This window comes from Malus domestica, chromosome 04 (assembly GCF_042453785.1).
Source record: "Malus domestica chromosome 04, GDT2T_hap1".
Lineage (NCBI taxonomy): Eukaryota > Viridiplantae > Streptophyta > Magnoliopsida > Rosales > Rosaceae > Malus > Malus domestica.
In genome coordinates, this window is record NC_091664.1 from 4,007,128 (window position 1) to 4,024,543 (window position 17,416).

At 36.5% G+C, this 17,416-nt stretch overlaps 1 protein-coding gene across 2 annotated transcripts; it reads left to right on the top strand.

Moving 5' to 3' along the window:
* Window positions 1-4,295: 4,295 nt before the first annotated feature.
* On the top strand, window positions 4,296-17,002 carry LOC103435434 (isoleucine--tRNA ligase, cytoplasmic). 2 transcript variants are annotated; one of them, XM_029100891.2, is made up of 28 exons: window positions 4,296-5,083; window positions 5,444-5,509; window positions 5,867-6,010; window positions 6,284-6,504; window positions 6,644-6,809; window positions 7,283-7,396; window positions 7,745-7,842; window positions 8,112-8,190; window positions 8,781-8,939; window positions 9,135-9,224; window positions 9,590-9,723; window positions 10,710-10,869; window positions 11,012-11,095; window positions 11,517-11,729; window positions 12,053-12,178; window positions 12,334-12,471; window positions 12,947-13,050; window positions 13,151-13,214; window positions 14,075-14,163; window positions 14,291-14,432; window positions 14,715-14,778; window positions 14,859-14,926; window positions 15,648-15,770; window positions 15,998-16,063; window positions 16,192-16,303; window positions 16,457-16,548; window positions 16,645-16,777; window positions 16,905-17,002. In XM_029100891.2, exons 1-27 carry the CDS (start codon window positions 4,550-4,552, stop codon window positions 16,747-16,749), a joined length of 3,555 nt encoding a protein of 1,184 aa, XP_028956724.1. In that variant the 5' UTR covers window positions 4,296-4,549; the 3' UTR covers window positions 16,750-16,777; window positions 16,905-17,002. The 2 variants fall into 2 exon arrangements, with proteins under 2 accessions (XP_028956724.1, XP_028956723.1); XM_029100890.2 differs by having other exon boundaries at window positions 16,645-17,002.
* Window positions 17,003-17,416: the final 414 nt, after the last annotated feature.

The following is a 17,416-nucleotide window of genomic DNA, read 5'->3' on the forward strand; positions in this document are numbered from 1 at the left end:
GAAAGAGTGAGGCTTGGCCCCATAGTCATAATAGTCGACGGTACGTTCACCCTTAGTTGTCTTGATACGAACTTTTATCCCTCTTGTTGTAATGAGCTTGCTGAGAGTAAAAATCATTCCTCTTACCAAGAGATAAATACGTTTGGTGACTTAGCGAATAGCTAAATGAGGTAGGAGATGATGCAATGGGTGTCTGAATGGCCAAGATCTCATCACTTGGTAGAACTTGACTTCCATTTCCCACTTGTTGATAGGGGTTAACCATATGGGGGTTCCCTTGGTATGTCCTTGCTTCGGAGGAGGCGTGGTTGTAAGCGTGTGCTATCACCTTAGAGTAAATCTTCCAAGTGTTGGCATTGATCATGTACTTGAAGAAACAATCACGTAGGCCTGCCGTGAAGGCTTTGAGGGCGGTCTTGTCATCTGCCTCAACGCAACGAAAATAATCATGGCTGAAGCGACCAGCATACTCTAGTAATGACTCGTCCGGTTTCTGGCGAATAGTGTGCAAGTCATTTGCGATCATTCTAGAAGATGTGTTGAGAGACAAACAGTTTCCTTAGTTCCTTAAATGAGTCTACTGTCTCGGGTGGAAGACGACAATACCAGTTTAAAGCTCCGCCAGAGAAGGTGGAAGGGAAGAGAAGACATCGCTCTTCATCGGCGTGCATCCGATATGCCATGGTGGACTTAAAAAGGTGAAGGTGTTTAATCGGGTCCTCCCTTCCAGTATAGAGCTGTAAACCAAGCTTTTATTTTATCTTCGCTTGAAGTGGGGTGTCGAGGATCCTCCATGTAAGAGGGCAAGACCTAGGTTGGTTCCAATCAGGTATCTCAGCTTATCGTTTGGCCTTCAACTTGTTTACTTCCTTAAAAAGCTGTAGGACAATAGGGTCCTAAGTGGAGTCATGTACCACTGGAGCTTTCTTTCGTAAATCTCCATCTCCTCTTGAAAGTATGAAGGTTTGATCAGACCATGTGATTTTTCCGTGGACTCGCCATACTAACTTCCAAGGTATGTCTGTCGGAACATCTTTGAGTTCCCTATACCTTCGTGTTTCTCTAGAACTTGTTGAAGAACATTGCATATTCATTTGAAAAATGAATGGAGGGCTGCAAAATTGTGCAGCCAGTTCTATTTTAAACTTCCCCGCCTGAAAACCCCAACAAATAAAAGTTCCTACAAGACAATTTTGAATCAAATTGTTTAGAGTATCCCAATGTTTTCCGACAGCAATAATGTTCCATTAATTACTAAAGAGTCAGGACTCGGAACAGATTATGTTAACCATGAATTATAACTAATAATTAACCACCATTAATTATTGCTACTTTATTGATATCCCAATCACAAGTTATCAGACATATTAACCACCTAGCAAGCATTCCACATTTTATTGTTGTGGCGAGGTACTCCATTTCGGCTTCGAATGTCGCAACAGTTGAAGCATTAGCGCTGCTTCGTGGGTGTAAGATGGGTGCTTCCTTGGGTCATATCGATAATCTTCGAATATAGTTCGGTAATCTTCGAATCTGATTCCCTTGAATTCATCTTGTGCTTATCAGATTTGATAGAAAATGGCAGTTTGGAGGCTTTTCCTATCTTGGCAAAAGTTAAGGAATTAGGGGAGTCTTTCCATAATTGTCGCTGGTTTTGGGTATTAAGATTAGCCAATATGACGACGGATTCTCTAGTGTTGGTAAGTAATCCGGCAATGTGCAATGTTATTTGGGTCGATCGACCCCATCTTCGTTGGTGCATGTTTTGTCTTGTCCTCATTAATTTTGTTTCAGCAGAGTAGGAGTCGACGCCTTCACATGGTTGCAACGTTCTCTCTGTTGTACCCCCTGCACTCTTTTAGTTATTGCTTGTCTAACTTTGTGCTTGCCTCAATGTAGGCTCTATTTGTATGTTCTGGCATATTTACCCCTGGAATAGAATTCCCAGTTTACTTTAAAAAAAAAAAAGATGGAAAAGGGATCCTCTTCGAATCTCTTCCTTCTAATTCACCAAGTTTAGGGATCCGGACCGTTGAAAATTGATCCAATGGTTAAAGTTATTATAACTTTTAAAGCGGGTCCCTGTTTGTAGCCGTTGGATCAAATTTCAACGGTCCGGATCCCTGAACTTAGTGGATTAAAAGGAAGAGATCCGGAGATGATCTCTTTCCCAAAAGATGCCCTCCAACCCTAAACCACTTTCATTTGTCTAATTTGGCAAGGGCAAGTGGTCGTTAGGGGTGGACGCGGTGTGGTTCGATGCAGTTTCGAGTGAAACCACAATCGAAATCGAAACTTTTTGCGGTGCGGTTCGGTACGATTTTGAAGCCAAAACCGAAATGAAACCAAATTGTTTGGTTCTATTCGATGCGGTTTCAAACGGTTTCGGTTTGGTTTTTGAGAAAAAAATGTACAATTTAAAATATACACCAAAACTGTAGCAAAAAACAGCAACTAACATGTACCAAACCTATACCAAAGGTCCAAAATTGCAGCAAATGACAACTACTAAAATTGAAAACAACTACTAAAATTGAAACAACATCCAATGCATCAATGTGCATGTTTTGGGAGTTTAAGTTATGGTAAGTTAGGCTAAGAAAGTGAAAAATATACATAGGGATTAGTGGCTCTACAACTGGAGCTACCTCTCAAACAAGTACGATGAGACAAATGTTTGCAAGTCAACAGAAGACAGCTCTCAAACCAAAATGAACTTATTTAGGTGCTAGTAAATGTAGTATAAACCATAATGCTAGGACACTAAATTCTCAGCTTGAATAATTTTGGGTGAACTCAGGCAAACTCTACAGTCCAGTTAACAATTTAACAAATGTAAGGAAAAAAACGGAGTATATAATAGGCAGACAGTTAACTTATAATCTTATATAAACCAAAATATGATTTGTATGCAGTATAAGTTGATATATGAGCAATTTCGCAAACGGTGTGGATATGAGCAATATATGGTGCGGTTTCAGTTTCGATTTCGGTTTCGGTTTCGATGCGGTTTTGAAAACCCAAAACCAAAACCAAACTGTTTTCTTTGACGCGGTTCGGTTTTGAAACCGCAAAACCAAATCATTCGGTGCGGTTCGATTCAATTCATATTTCGGTTTCGGTTTTCGATTTCAAGTGCCCACCCCTAGTGGTTGCCATTCAAAGCATGTTGAAATGAAGATATTTTTTAGTGTGACCGGCAAACTATGTGGTCTAGTATGTGTTACTACACAAATAGTGGGATATGTGTGTTAAAAAGTTAATAACTTAAAAAATATAATTTTCCACCACTTACATTCAAACATGTGATGTACCATCTGTGTTCCCGTCACAATAAAAAATTTCTCTTCCAAATGCCCAAGTAAAAGAAGCCCGGCCTTGCGCCTACAGGCAAGTTAACGTTAGCTACAATTTTATTTTATTTTTCTGTCAGGAATGTGTAACACACGTGCAGAAAATGATGGCAGCCAACAACTTCTGCATGGGTGGGCAAGACAAGAATAGATACGAAGCAAATGCGAGAAAAAAAAAGAGAGTTAAATAAGCAAGAAAGGCAAGAGGAAAAGGATCGTGATACCATGCCTCGACGCCTCGATCATATGTCTCCTGATTCAAAACGGTTTTGGAAAAGCAAAAAAAAATTGCTGTCATGAGAAGAAGGATTTCCATAGCATATGAAAAAGTTCCATATGTTCTAAGGGAAGACAGATCGAGCCACACTAATTTTATTTCCTAGGTTAAATGCTATAAAAAATATGATTATTTCAATTTGGTAGTTGGTTATTTTATTAAGTGAGTTCTTAGAGCATCTCCAAAAGTTGACGTCAAATTCAAAACATTAAATTTTAATTTGATGACTGACTTGACAATTTGAAATATTATCAATATTTTCCTTCCACTGGATATGCCAAAATTTATTGCTTCATTATTGTTTTTTTTAAACAAAAATGATAAAAGTTGGGTTTTTGTTGTTTAAAAATAATAAAATAATACTTAAATATGCTAAAATTTAAGGAAATGCAAGTGGTATATCTCTGGAAATAGCAAAAATTAATTTTGAAGGCAGCTTCAAATTTGAAAATTTTTTTGTCCATGTTAACTTAGCCTTCTTTTCCGTGTCATCTTTGACATCACGGTTGAAATAAATTGTATATTTTTTGCTGTTATATATTTATATGACAATTTTGACATCTCTTTTAAAAGATTGTCTTAACCTTTTCATAACCTTTGAAATAGTTTATTGGAATCAGACAATCGTTTTATTATCAACGCTACTTTTTATTCTTGAATCAAGAGATTCTCCATATTGTAAAAGGCAGAGTTTTCTTACGCAGTCGATTCGGCTTTAAAGAGAGCGTGAGGAGTACTTCCGGCGACGTGTCACAATCTGGAGCTTTAAATCAGCTTGGCATGGAATGAACGGCTGAGATAGATAAGAGAGGAGACAATCCGGATCCCCCTGTAAAACCCTCACTCTAGTTTTTCACCACCATCGCCGCTCTCAAAACCCTAAATCATCTCCCTCTCCGCCCTCAGCTTCAACTCTGCCATGGAGGAGGTGTGCGAGGGCAAGGACTTCTCCTTCCCCAAGCAAGAGGAGACTATCCTCAAGCTCTGGTCTGAAATCAAGGCCTTCGAAACCCAATTGGCGCGCACAGAGGGCCAGCCCGAGTACGTCTTCTATGACGGTCCTCCATTCGCCACCGGACTCCCACACTACGGCCACATACTGGCCGGCACCATCAAAGACGTCATCACCCGATTCTTCTCCATGACGGGCCACCACGTCATCCGCCGCTTCGGCTGGGACTGCCACGGTCTGCCGGTGGAGAACGAGATCGATCGGATGCTCGGGATCAAGCGTCGGGACGATGTGCTGAAGATGGGGATTGATAAGTACAATGAAGCCTGCAGGAGCATTGTTACTCGGTACGTGGGGGAGTGGGAGAAGGTTATTTCGCGGACGGGGCGGTGGATTGATTTCAATAACGATTACAAGACGATGGATTTGAAGTTCATGGAGAGCGTTTGGTGGGTCTTTGGCCAGTTATTTGAGAAGGGTCTTGTTTATAAAGGCTTCAAGGTTGGTTGATTGCATTGTGTTTTCTTTCCGTTTTGCTCAACTGGTTAGTGAGATTTTCTGAATAAAACTGGTTTTTGCATAATTGGAAATGGGGCTTAATTGGAAATGATATCGGTTTTTCGATTAAAGTATGTTGTTGCTGTTTAACTAGATAATGATTTCTAGTTAGGGTATAAGCTCAATGTCGGTTATTGAAACTTACAATTTGGAAACATGAGAGAAATGGAGGGAGGGCGAGGGGAGGAGAGATAGTGTCCAACTTAAGCAGGGAGGGAGGACACATTTTGTTTGACGTATTTGGCAAAAGAAAGGGATGCGTTGTATATCCACTGACAGATTTTGTTTTCCTTTTTTTTATAGGTCATGCCATACAGCACTGGTTGCAAGACACCGCTTTCCAATTTTGAGGCTGGTCAAGAGTACAGGGTTAGTGATACTTCTATTGATATTATATATAAAGATAAAGATTGCTAAATTATTTCAACTGTTGTTCGTATTGTTATTGAATCTTTTGCTTAATGTGTTGAAACTTGAAATTAGTATCTTTTCAATATAAGAACCGGTATCTATGAATTCAACGTTCCAGCATAATATAAATGAAAGGAAAAGGGGGGCATACTTTCTATTGTTGAAACTTGGAATTTGTCTGTGTTAAAAGGGGGACATACTTTCTATTGGTGAAACTTGGAATTTGTCTGTGTTCTTGTTCTGTCCTGAATTCAACTACTTGTAGCTTGATGTTTAAGAATCTCTATCATATTTGACATCTCTAGAGAAACACAGGATGTACCTGATCCTGAAATTATGGTGACTTTTCCAATTGTTGGAGATCCGCAAAAGGCAAATTTTGTAGCTTGGACAACTACACCATGGACCCTCCCGAGCAATTTGGCCCTTTGTGTCAATGCAAATTTTACTTATGTGAAGGTCAGTTACTAATAGCAAAAGTAACAAAAGTAAATGCCTGCTATTTTTGTTTTCATCTCTTTTTCAGTTTCTTTGTCACATAAATTTGATTGCCCTGTAATACTAGTTTTCATCTCTATTGTGTTTAAAACTAATGAGTGTATTTATTTATTCTTTATTTTTTTGTGATATCAGACCATATTCTGATGCCAAGAATTTTTGTTCAACTTTATTCAATGGGTTTTATTATGCTATATTACTGTAGAATCTAATTTGAGGTGGAAAACAAATCAGGTCCGCAACAAGTACTCTGGAAAAGTTTATGTTGTTGCTGAATCTCGGTTGTCAGCTCTTCCTAATGAGAAACCAAAGGAAAATGTAGCACATGGATCTGTTGGTGATTCAAAAAAGCTAAATTCAAAGGCCAAAGGATCCTCAGGTGGGAAAAAGGAAACCGTGGACAGTTCATATGAAGTATTGGAGAAATTCTCTGGTTCTTCGTTAGAGGGAAAGAAGTGAGTACTTGTTCCTCATTTTCTGTTGTTATCCTCAATTTGGAGTTTGGTTTTAGGTGGTTTCTTTTGTCTACATTGTTTTTATAATTCACGTGTTTTTTGACTCATACCACAATTAAAAAGAGACTGGAAACTGCAGGTATGAACCGCTGTTTGACTACTTTACGGAGTTCTCTGATGTGGCATTTAGAGTTGTTGTGGACAACTATGTTACCAATGACAGTGGTACTGGTATTGTGCATTGTGCTCCTGCATTTGGTGAAGATGATTATCGTGTTTGCCTTGAAAATCAAGTAATCAACAAGGTATGCACTCAGATGCATGTAAATAGTATATTTTCATGGGTTGAGGTTTTCTGATTCATTAATCAAGATAACTAATGAGGAACCAAATTGAAGGATTTCCTAAATCAATGGGTGTTTCAGTCTTTAGTTCTCTAGGGTTTTAGTATTTTTAATATTTAGGGTTTTAGTCGTTTGATTTCCTACTTTATAAAGTTTTAGATTCTTTCCAGATTTATTGGGATTGGTTTTAGTTTCCTATTCCATTTTGGATTAGGATTTCTTTCCTGCAATAGGTTTACTTTACTGTGTTCTTTAGGTTTAAGGCATTGTGAAACATAAGTATCCCTTATAATTCCAGTAGTTGTATGGATGAAGAGTTGATGAATGGAAAAGTTGTGTTTTCCAGAGATTGGAATTCTAATCCTGCGATGGGATTATTTTCAGGCCCTTATTTACTTCTTTGCCCACATTGCCTTTGTTTTCTTGGAATGTAGGGAGAGAACTTGATTGTAGCTGTTGATGATGATGGATGCTTTACCGAAAGAATTACCGACTTCAGCAAGTGCTATGTCAAGGATGCAGATAAAGATATTATTGAAGCAGTGAAGGTATATGAGAGTTTGTATACATACACGGACGCACATCTGTAGGGTGGTTTACTTGCACAATCCCCAGTTTTTTTTTTAAAATATATCTTCTAACTTACACAGATGTGTTCAATTTTAGCTCCATGCTCTAAGCTTATGTTTTGACATCAAAGAATAGGTAGGGACGTGTTATGATGCTATTTATTCTTGTTATCTTGTTGTCATCTTTAGTTGAAAATATCTTTGGGATAAAAGTGAGTTAAGAATAGAAATCAAAGTTCTGTTTGGGATTGGGATGTTTCTGTACTTATTATACGCTTCTATTTGTTTGTATCCGTTGCTCTGATGTAACTCTTCATATTTACTCAGGCAAAAGGAAGGCTAGTGAAGTCTGGAACGGTTACTCATTCTTATCCCTTTTGCTGGAGATCTAAAACTCCGCTTATTTACAGAGCTGTTCCAAGCTGGTAACTGCAGTTTAAACTAGCTATTATTTAGTCCAACTTTATATTCTGTTATTTTGATTATTAAGTCTTTCTGCACTGAGTTACATTAGTCCACTGATTTCTAGTTAGATTCTGTTTGATCAATTTTATTGCATGTTCTTAGTACTTGAACTTTATTGGGTTCCATTGATTTAGTATAGGGTACCGAAAATGATATTTCCCTTCTATTTTCTTTCTTCTCATGTCTACTTGTAGTCTCATCTCAAATAAGTTTTACCATTTGATTACAGGTTTATCCGAGTGGAGCTGTTGAAAGAAAAATTGTTAGAAAACAACAAGCAGACTTACTGGGTTCCTGATTTTGTCAAGGTTGAATTTTTTGTGAATATAGATGCTTTTCTTCCTTGCTTTTTTTATTTTTTTTTATTGATGTGTGTTTTTTATTTTTTAGGCTGAGTTTGGTAAATGACATACTCTTTGGGTGGATAGTGTGGTAAAAGATGATAAGTAGCAACAGTTTAGGGTGATAAAGTAGGTTAACTATAGTCTGATGATGTAATTGAGTCTCTGGAGGTTCTTGAATATTGTATCTTGTCTTCCCTATTTACCATTTCTATTTATTTATTTTAATCCTGTGTTATAGGGGGCTTACTTTGTCAAATAAAATAATATAGCCGTTTTTAATTATTGCCACAAACTATCGATGACATGTGACATTTCGTATGTTTAAACTGTTGAAAACTGGTGATACTTGCTGCAAAACTTGGATTCCGTGAACCTTCTAATATGGAAATTTCTGCCAATGGCTATTTGGATTGCTATGCTAGATGATAAACTGTGTTTTGGTGTCATGTTCTATTTTGTAAGAAATAGGCAATACGTCCTCATATGAGAGAGTTTCATAAAATTCTGAAATGTGATGGCAATAAGTCCCCATCTGTTCTATTGCCATATTTCAGGAAAAGCGCTTTCACAATTGGCTGGAGAATGCAAGAGATTGGGCTGTTAGTCGAAGTAGATTTTGGGGCACTCCACTTCCAGTCTGGATTAGTGAGGATGGTGAAGAAATTGTTGTAATGGATTCTATTCAGAAGCTTGAAGAGCTTTCTGGTGTTAAGGTTTGATTCCTCTCTGTCTCCACGTGTATGCAATTATTCGTGAATATTCCTGGACTTCTTGTTTCCTAAGTTCTATGCTTTATTAATTGTTAATTTCATGAATTAACAAGTAATAGGTGACTTTTTTTTTGTTCATTTTGCATTTTCTCGAATTAACATATCTAATGTAATATTCTCTTATGCTGATTAAAATAGGTTTTCGATCTGCACCGCCACAATATTGATCACATTACTATTCCCTCAAGCCGAGGTCCCGAATATGGTGTTCTTCGACGTATAGATGATGTAAGGTTACTGAATCATTGTTACACATTATAGTTCCCTTTTTTGTACTTAAATCATAGTTAGTTTTGCATTAAACACTTTAATTGTTGTGGCTCATACAGTTTCATTTGTAATTAAACATTGTCGAAATTTGTTGCTTTCATTGGTTTTTGAACTTTTGAAGGTTGTTGCTGTACTTGTTTCATGGACTTCTACATTATTTTGTAACTGCTCTCAAATACTTGTTTACTTTGAAAGGATAAAAATCATACTCAAGTGTTGCCATTTTATTCACCATTATGTAATCAATGACCTTGTGCTGCATTCTAGTTATGCTTTTTGATAATGCTCTCGTTTTGACGTTGATCATTTAATTTTCCTTTCAGGTGTTTGATTGTTGGTTTGAGAGTGGGTCCATGCCTTATGCTTATATCCACTATCCTTTTGAGAATGTTGAACATTTTGAGGAAAATTTCCCTGGCCATTTTGTGGCTGAGGGGCTAGATCAGACTCGTGGATGGTAAATTTTTGCATTGTCCATTTACCAGATTTGAGTTTCTTCCCCTAGTTAGATAAATATGTGATATGATATTGAAGTTATATGTTCATCTGCCTTGTTAGACAACCTTACGACTTGAAAAGCTTAAGCTATTAGGTAATGATATACGTATATCAGGCTGATACACCTTTTAGATTGCTGTTGCATGCATAAAATCCTTAACGGCATTGGATGAAAAACAACAAATATTACACTATGTATGGATGAAGAAATTTAAGATTACTAAGGAATTTAAAAATGACGGAAATTGAAATGACGAGATTTTATTTTCTAGAATTTGTAAATTTTCTTGTTTGGTTAACCTAAAAGAACAATGGAATTGAATAAGGAATTTGTTATTTTTAAACTCTCAATTATAGAAATTGAGAAATGACATCTATTTACATGGAATTTGAACTTGGGATTTGGAGGTCCCAAATTCTAAGTTTTTTTTTCTACGTGGAAATTCTAAATTTCTATGTTTATGAATCCAAACAAGAGAATTGGTGCCTGTCAATCTATAAATTCTGACTTTTACCAAAATTCCATGTTTATTTCCCTCTTCCAAACATAGTGTTGGTGTTTAAGCAACTCTTAAATGCAAGGGACTAAAGTATGGTATGTTTGGGCTGAGAGGTGGGAGAAGATTTCTTGTTCACAAAATTTTGGATAATTTTTCTTTCCTATTTATAGAAAACAAAAATTTGTTTAAATCAAAACAATCTTAAATTCATTTGAGCACTTAAATAACATATATATTCCAGTCTTACGTTTTACTTTTGTTAATCAAATATCTTAGTATAATCACCTCTTTATTAAAAAAATATTGATTGGAAGAAATAAATGTTGGCTGCCTTTTGGAGATAATCATTTTTGCTTGTTTATCCTAGGTTCCTAACTCACAAGTGTTTCCAAAATTTAGCCCAGCCTGGTTCCAAATTTTTATTGTTTTCCTTCCCATCCTGCAGGTTCTACACTCTTATGGTGTTATCTACGGCGTTATTTGGGAAACCTGCTTTTAGGAACCTCATTTGCAATGGACTTGTCCTTGCTGAGGATGGGAAAAAAATGAGTAAAAGTTTGAAAAATTATCCTTCACCAATGGAAGTTATCGATGACTATGGGGCCGTACGTTTATTGCAGAACCCTTTTCATTTCATTATGTATTACGAAGTTCTTTTTTAGTCCATGTTTATTTGTTTGTATTTTGGATGCCTCTAGATGTTAAATCTTCCCAATGATTGGTCTATTCCCTGTTTCTGTTGTGCAGGATGCACTAAGACTATACCTCATTAACTCTCCTGTTGTGCGTGCGGAGCCGTTACGTTTCAAGAAGGAAGGAGTTTTTGGTGTTGTAAGTATTAGTTTATTGATTTAAATAGAAGTAATCCAATCACTGTTTGAACCTAGATATCTAAATGGAAAGATATCTAAAGGGAAATCAAGGAAAGCCTTGGGAGAAAACTGATACTACCATAAAATTCGTCCAAATTGAAATACCCCTTGAAATTTGGTCAGGCCCCTTTCACAGTACATCAATAATTACCCAAACTACCCATATAGCATTAATAATCCACTTGATACTTGCTAACTCCTTACAATAGTTTTTACTGCATCATTTATCTACCATTCTGACTTAGTTTTCACATTCGACTTCTGTTTGTTTCGAGTATTTTTCTTCATTTATATGGGCTAGAATTTATTACTGGTTTTGATTCACTGGAATTTCTAAAAGAAGTGCCTTTTATTTTTTGTTGTTTTTTTATTTTTTTCAGGTCAAGGATGTATTTCTTCCTTGGTACAATGCATATCGGTTCCTTGTTCAGAATGCAAAGAGACTTGAAGTTGAAGGGTTTTCCCCTTTCCTCCCTGTTGATCTAGCCACTGTACAGAAGTCGTCTAATGTGCTTGACCAGTGGATCAATTCAGCCACACAGAGTCTTGTTTATTTTGTTCAGCAAGAGATGAATGGTTATCGACTTTATACGGTAGTTATCAATCAAGCATTAAGTACTTACATCTAATCAACAGAAGTTCAATTAATGAGATAGATTTATGGTCTTAGCATCTGGCTAGTGAAATGTGATTTTCTTGACTGGCAACACCAAAAACTCCTTCCTTCACCTTGTGGGAGATGGGGTTCATAAACCTATATTCGTACCGGTCCATCACTGTACAATGGGAGCTGATTCTATTGATTATATGGATAAAAAAAAATTGTTTCTTGAAATTTGACCTACGCATCAATTTATTCCATAGAATTATATATTCAATCCGTAGTTCCATACTGACAAACGAATAAACTTTTTAGGTGGTTCCATATCTTTTGAAGTTTCTTGACAACTTAACAAATATTTATGTGCGGTTCAATCGGAAGAGGCTAAAGGGTCGAACTGGTGAAGAGGATTGCAGAATGGCACTTTCAACTCTCTACAATGTAGGGTGGTGGTAACTTTTTAAGCTATTGTGGTTACTCTCTTTATGTTGCCATTGTTTGACGAATAGCTGGGTTTTTCATGAGTGGTTATTTTGTAACTATTCAGTTCTTGAAATTTGGTTAATGTATGTGCATCATTTGTTATGTGTCTGCAGGTCCTCTTGGTGTCATGTAAAGTAATGGCACCATTAACACCATTCTTCACGGAGGTCCTTTATCAAAATATGCGGAAAGCTTTGAATGAGTCAGAGGAAAGCATTCATTTTTGCAGTTTTCCTGAAGGAGAAGGAAAGGTATTGGCATTCAGTTCTTTATTATGATCATATCAATCAATGGCTAATCAAATCTTTTGTGGTTATTTGAGCAGTTTATCTGTTTAGTTAATATTCCTAGTGTGGAAATTTGGGCAGTTGTTTCTTCATAGACTTGTTTGGTTGACATATTTCAGTGTACTTAATTTAACTTATTTATGTTATAGATTAATTGAATAAAATGATGGTGAGATTTCTTACTCTCTATTTTCCGGTCAAGGAGATTTCTTACTTTAATTCATCATTTATTAAAAAAAAATTGGAAATTTTTTCATTTCATGAAAAGTGAAAACTAACATTATGCCAGATGGAGAATATTTCTCCATGAAGGAATTAAAGTTCCATCTGATATTGACTTTTGTGGAACTTCTTGCAGATCCTGAAACCTTGTAATTTTAGATTTGCATATTCTCCTATAAACTTTTGCATGTTTCACTAAAATGTATTCCCATTACAGACAGACGAGCGTATAGAGCAAAGTGTTACAAGAATGATGACAACAATTGATCTTGCCCGTAATATTCGTGAGCGTCACAACAAGCCTCTCAAAACACCCCTGAGGTGTGTTTATAGCTTCCAGTCTGTTTCCAATTTTTTGTTCCAGTTGCCTACCTTTTTATGTTGATCTGAAAAAACTTGCCTCTTTTTTAAACAAATACAGGGAGATGGTTATTGTTCATCCTGATGCAGACTTTCTTGATGATATTGGTGGAAAGCTAAGAGAGGTACGTGATAATTTTTAATATTTGTGGACATTTGTGGTCAGTTAATCTATTCATGGTACCAACTAATGCACTATTGTTTATACAACTCTCTTTCCGGTCAAACATGGTAGCCTAGTAACCTTTGAGTCGAAACGGAAAAGTGAATTTATAAAAGGCTCCATTTATTAATTTTTCAATGTCTGTTTATTGTTACTTCCAATACATCATGGTTGTGTTTTCGGCAATCATTTGAAGCAAAAAATACAAGGCTTTTATGAAGAAAAAGAAAAGTGAATTTATAAAAGTAAAATCTGTGGTTGATGTACCGTGAAGCAGCTCCTAAGAATCCAACATAGTTCACAGATGAAATTTTTGCTTCGCCCAAGCGTGCGGCAGACCAGTAAATGTCCTCTACCAAAAGGGTCTGGGCTGTAATACTTTGGGATTTTAGCTCTCTTTATTCTTTTATTTGATAAAATCAAAATTGACTTGCAGCTGGATTTTACATGCTTTAACCCTTCTTCCTTACATGCTCTTCACAATTTACGTACATATGTCTTTCAGTTAATCCGGCTCTCACAAATCTCTTGTTCTGGCAAAAGTAATATTATTTTTACCAATTGCTTTTGTGATAACGGATCACCTAATAACTGTATGTTCTACATTGCTCTTGTAGTTACCCACGCAAAGTATAATTGTAAACAATTCTGGTAAGGGATAGAAATGAAAGCTTAGGATATTTCATTAAGTTTCATTAGCTACTAACTATGATCTTTAGTAGTGGCTTGGTTCAAACCCCATGCAGATGGACTCCTTTTTTCTGGGTCTTGCGCATTATTCTTCAGCAACTAACACATTAATTGTTTTCCTTTTGATCTCAGTATGTATTGGAGGAACTTAATGTAAGATCTCTTGTCCCATGTAATGATACACTGAAGTATGCTTCGTTACGAGCAGAGCCTGATTTTAGGTATGAGAACATGAGGAACAATTTGATTTTTTTTTGTTAAATTTATTTTGGGGATAGGGGCTAAAGAAAGCTGAATGTTGTACCATGTATTTATATTTAATGGTTTTGTTCATCTTATTTCTTACAGCGTATTAGGTAAGCGACTTGGAAAATCTATGGGAGTTGTTGCCAAAGAAGTCAAGGCCATGTCTCAAGAAAGCATTTTAGCATTTGAGAAAGCTGGAGAAGTTACTCTTTCTGGTCATTGTTTAAAGCTGGGTGATATTAAGGTGCTCATCTTTTAATACTAATATAATACCCTTCATCTATGGTTTCCCCTCAACTTCTTTGCCATGCTATCCCACCCTCCCTTTGACTTATATTTTATATTTGATTTATCCTGGTTGAAGGCATTTAAGGTATTATCAATTTTAGGTAGCCTCTTTCTATCAACAAAAAGATTTGTCTTTCTTGTGGAAAACATTTGTTTATGTGGGATGCTGGTCTAAACAGCCACCAGGAACTCCACTGACAGCATAACTCCGTTTTATTTTCATTCCTTTTATGTCCAGGTTGTTAGGGATTTCAAACGTCCTAATGGAACGACAGAAAAGGAGATTGATGCTACAGGGGACGGTGGGAATTTTTAGATCATCTTGTAATACGTTTTCTGACTTGTTTTTGGGTCTTACATGTTCCTCTGTTCCACATCTCAGGTGATGTTTTGGTGATTTTGGATTTACGTCCAGATGAGTCATTGTTTGAGGCCGGTATTGCTCGTGAGGTAATTTTCCTACTTTTGTTGGGTTTATGCTGGGTGAACAGTTCTAATTATTTTGGTGCAACATTGTTTTGGCTCTTTGTTCTAAATATGGTAAAAGTGGGATATCTTCAGTCAAAAAAAGGTTGAAAGGGCTATCCTTGCACCCTGTTGCCAAATTTTGGCGACTCTCAATGACGGTGGAAAGTGAGTCTTTTCGCTGGTTGCCAAAATTGAAAGGATATACTTGTACTTCATATTTTTGTTAAAAGGTGGGTGGGAAGATAGGACATAGGTTGGGAATAGCAGCAACTATTTTTATTACCGAACATATTTACATATTTACATTTTTTTTCCTTATGTTCAATTGTGATGTAGTGGGCAATAAAAAATTGTTAGGCCTTTCACAGTGGTTGAGTGAATGTGATACCTTTATATAGGAATCATACATACTGAGTTTGATACCTTTACACTAGTGCTACACTAGTGTGAGTTCAAAATTGTTAGAATCATACTTTAGAACCTACTAGTTTATAAGTATCACATTCATGAGTTTAATATATATGTGTCACACTCAAATTTTCCGCCCCACTGTAAGAGTGATTCCTATATGAGCTCAATATATTGGTATCACACACTTTTTCCGGCCTATTGTCGAACGCCTTACTACATTTATTTTGGTCTGCTAGTTATTAATATGGGAACTGATAACATTTCTACTGAAATTTTCTCAAACCCGTATCAGATTGTAAACAGAATTCAGAAGTTACGGAAGAAAGCTGCCCTTGAACCTACTGACATGATGGAGGCATACTTTGAATCGTTGGATCAAGATAAATCAGTCTCACAACGGGTTTTGCACTCTCAGGTATTATTTTTGTACATAAGGGTTATGCACTCCCATTTGTCAGTGACATTCGGTTTGATGTGAGTAACAACTTTTTGGATTCGAAATTTTGATGGAGCTATGATTGATTTAGCATTGTTGCTTAAACATCTATGCTTTATGAACTTTTTCCACTCATCCTGTACAACTATTTTGGGTAGTAGATTAATCTCTTTTCCAAGCTGATTGGGTGAGTGTTTTGTGTGCAGGAACAATACATTAGGGATACCATTGGTTTGCCATTGCTTCTGTCTAGTGTGATGCCATCAGATGCTGTAAGTTGCACTCACTAGAGACTGCTTTATTTTGTTTAGCTGCATTATTTATTTATTTTTGGTATGGATGTTAAATAGCCACTTGAATCTTGATATTTTCTTTTTGTTGTATGCTTTACAAATTGCAGGTCGTTGTTGCGGAGGAGAGTTTCCATGGGATATCTGGCATGTCATTTGTTATCAGTTTGACCCGACCTGTGCCAGTGCTTGACTCAGATGCAATTCTTTCTCTATATTCAGGTCGGTACTCTCTTCGCCAAAAATTAGTGTGGTATGCAACTAGGAGTATTATAAGTCCGTCAAATTCAAAATCCACTACACTCTTGATTTTGTGCCTCGAACCATTTTTACTTATTTTGATCCTCTGGTCCAAATATTCGTTAATGGTTGCAGGAAACACAGAATTTGCACGGGCTCTGCAAACGTACTTGTTATCAAGGGATCATGCAAATTTGAAGTCCGAGTTTCAACAAGGAAAGGGAAAGGTTTGTTTTACCTTTTATTCGGTTGATATGTTTTCGTCTCGAGAAAAAAGCATTTAAATAGATGGTACTCATAATGCCTTGCGTGCCTTTGTGCAGATAAATGTTGATTGCATTGAGAACACTCCTGCTGTGGAACTGGTGTTGGGGGATCATGTATTCTTGACCGTCGGGGACTTCATTTCTAGAACAAAATCTCAGTAGTTTGCTTCTCTTTTTGGGAAAATATTTGGTAGATTTGTTATCCCATCATTTGTTTCGGTTTTCTTGTCAAAACAGTCGGATGAAACGATTAGAAAGCAAATACACGAGCCTATATCGCGGCCAAATGTGTTAACACGCTTTTATTTGTTGTACAGATGTAAACGACGCATACTGAAAGCAGCAAGAGATGGCCTAATTGTTGTTTCAAAAGGCCTTAATACAGAACTAAATACGATATTTTGGTTATTGAGAAGTGATGTGAGATTGAATATTTAGAGTTTCTAATTGTTGCTTCATGGTTAATGACCAGTGTTACTCCATATCTTACCAATTTCTTGGACCATTAAATAATGCGCGAGTCTTTTATTTTAGGAAGATTATTCTCGCACACCTCAATTCGCTTCTTACACGTCCTTTACTTTTGACCGTCAGGTTGAATAAATCAAAAGGAACAACCAATATCAAGTAAGTGTGTGAGAAGCTAAAATGACGTGCTTAGCATTTCTCATATTTTGAAGTCTTCTAAGCAACTAAACAGACGTATACAGACTAGATGTAAACTTTGACCTCCGTTAAAATTTAAAAACATGTGTTGCATTATTATCGTCATGTCTTGTAGGCGAGGATGGTCCAAGGCCCAAATGTTATCCCGTAAGAAGAATAGTTT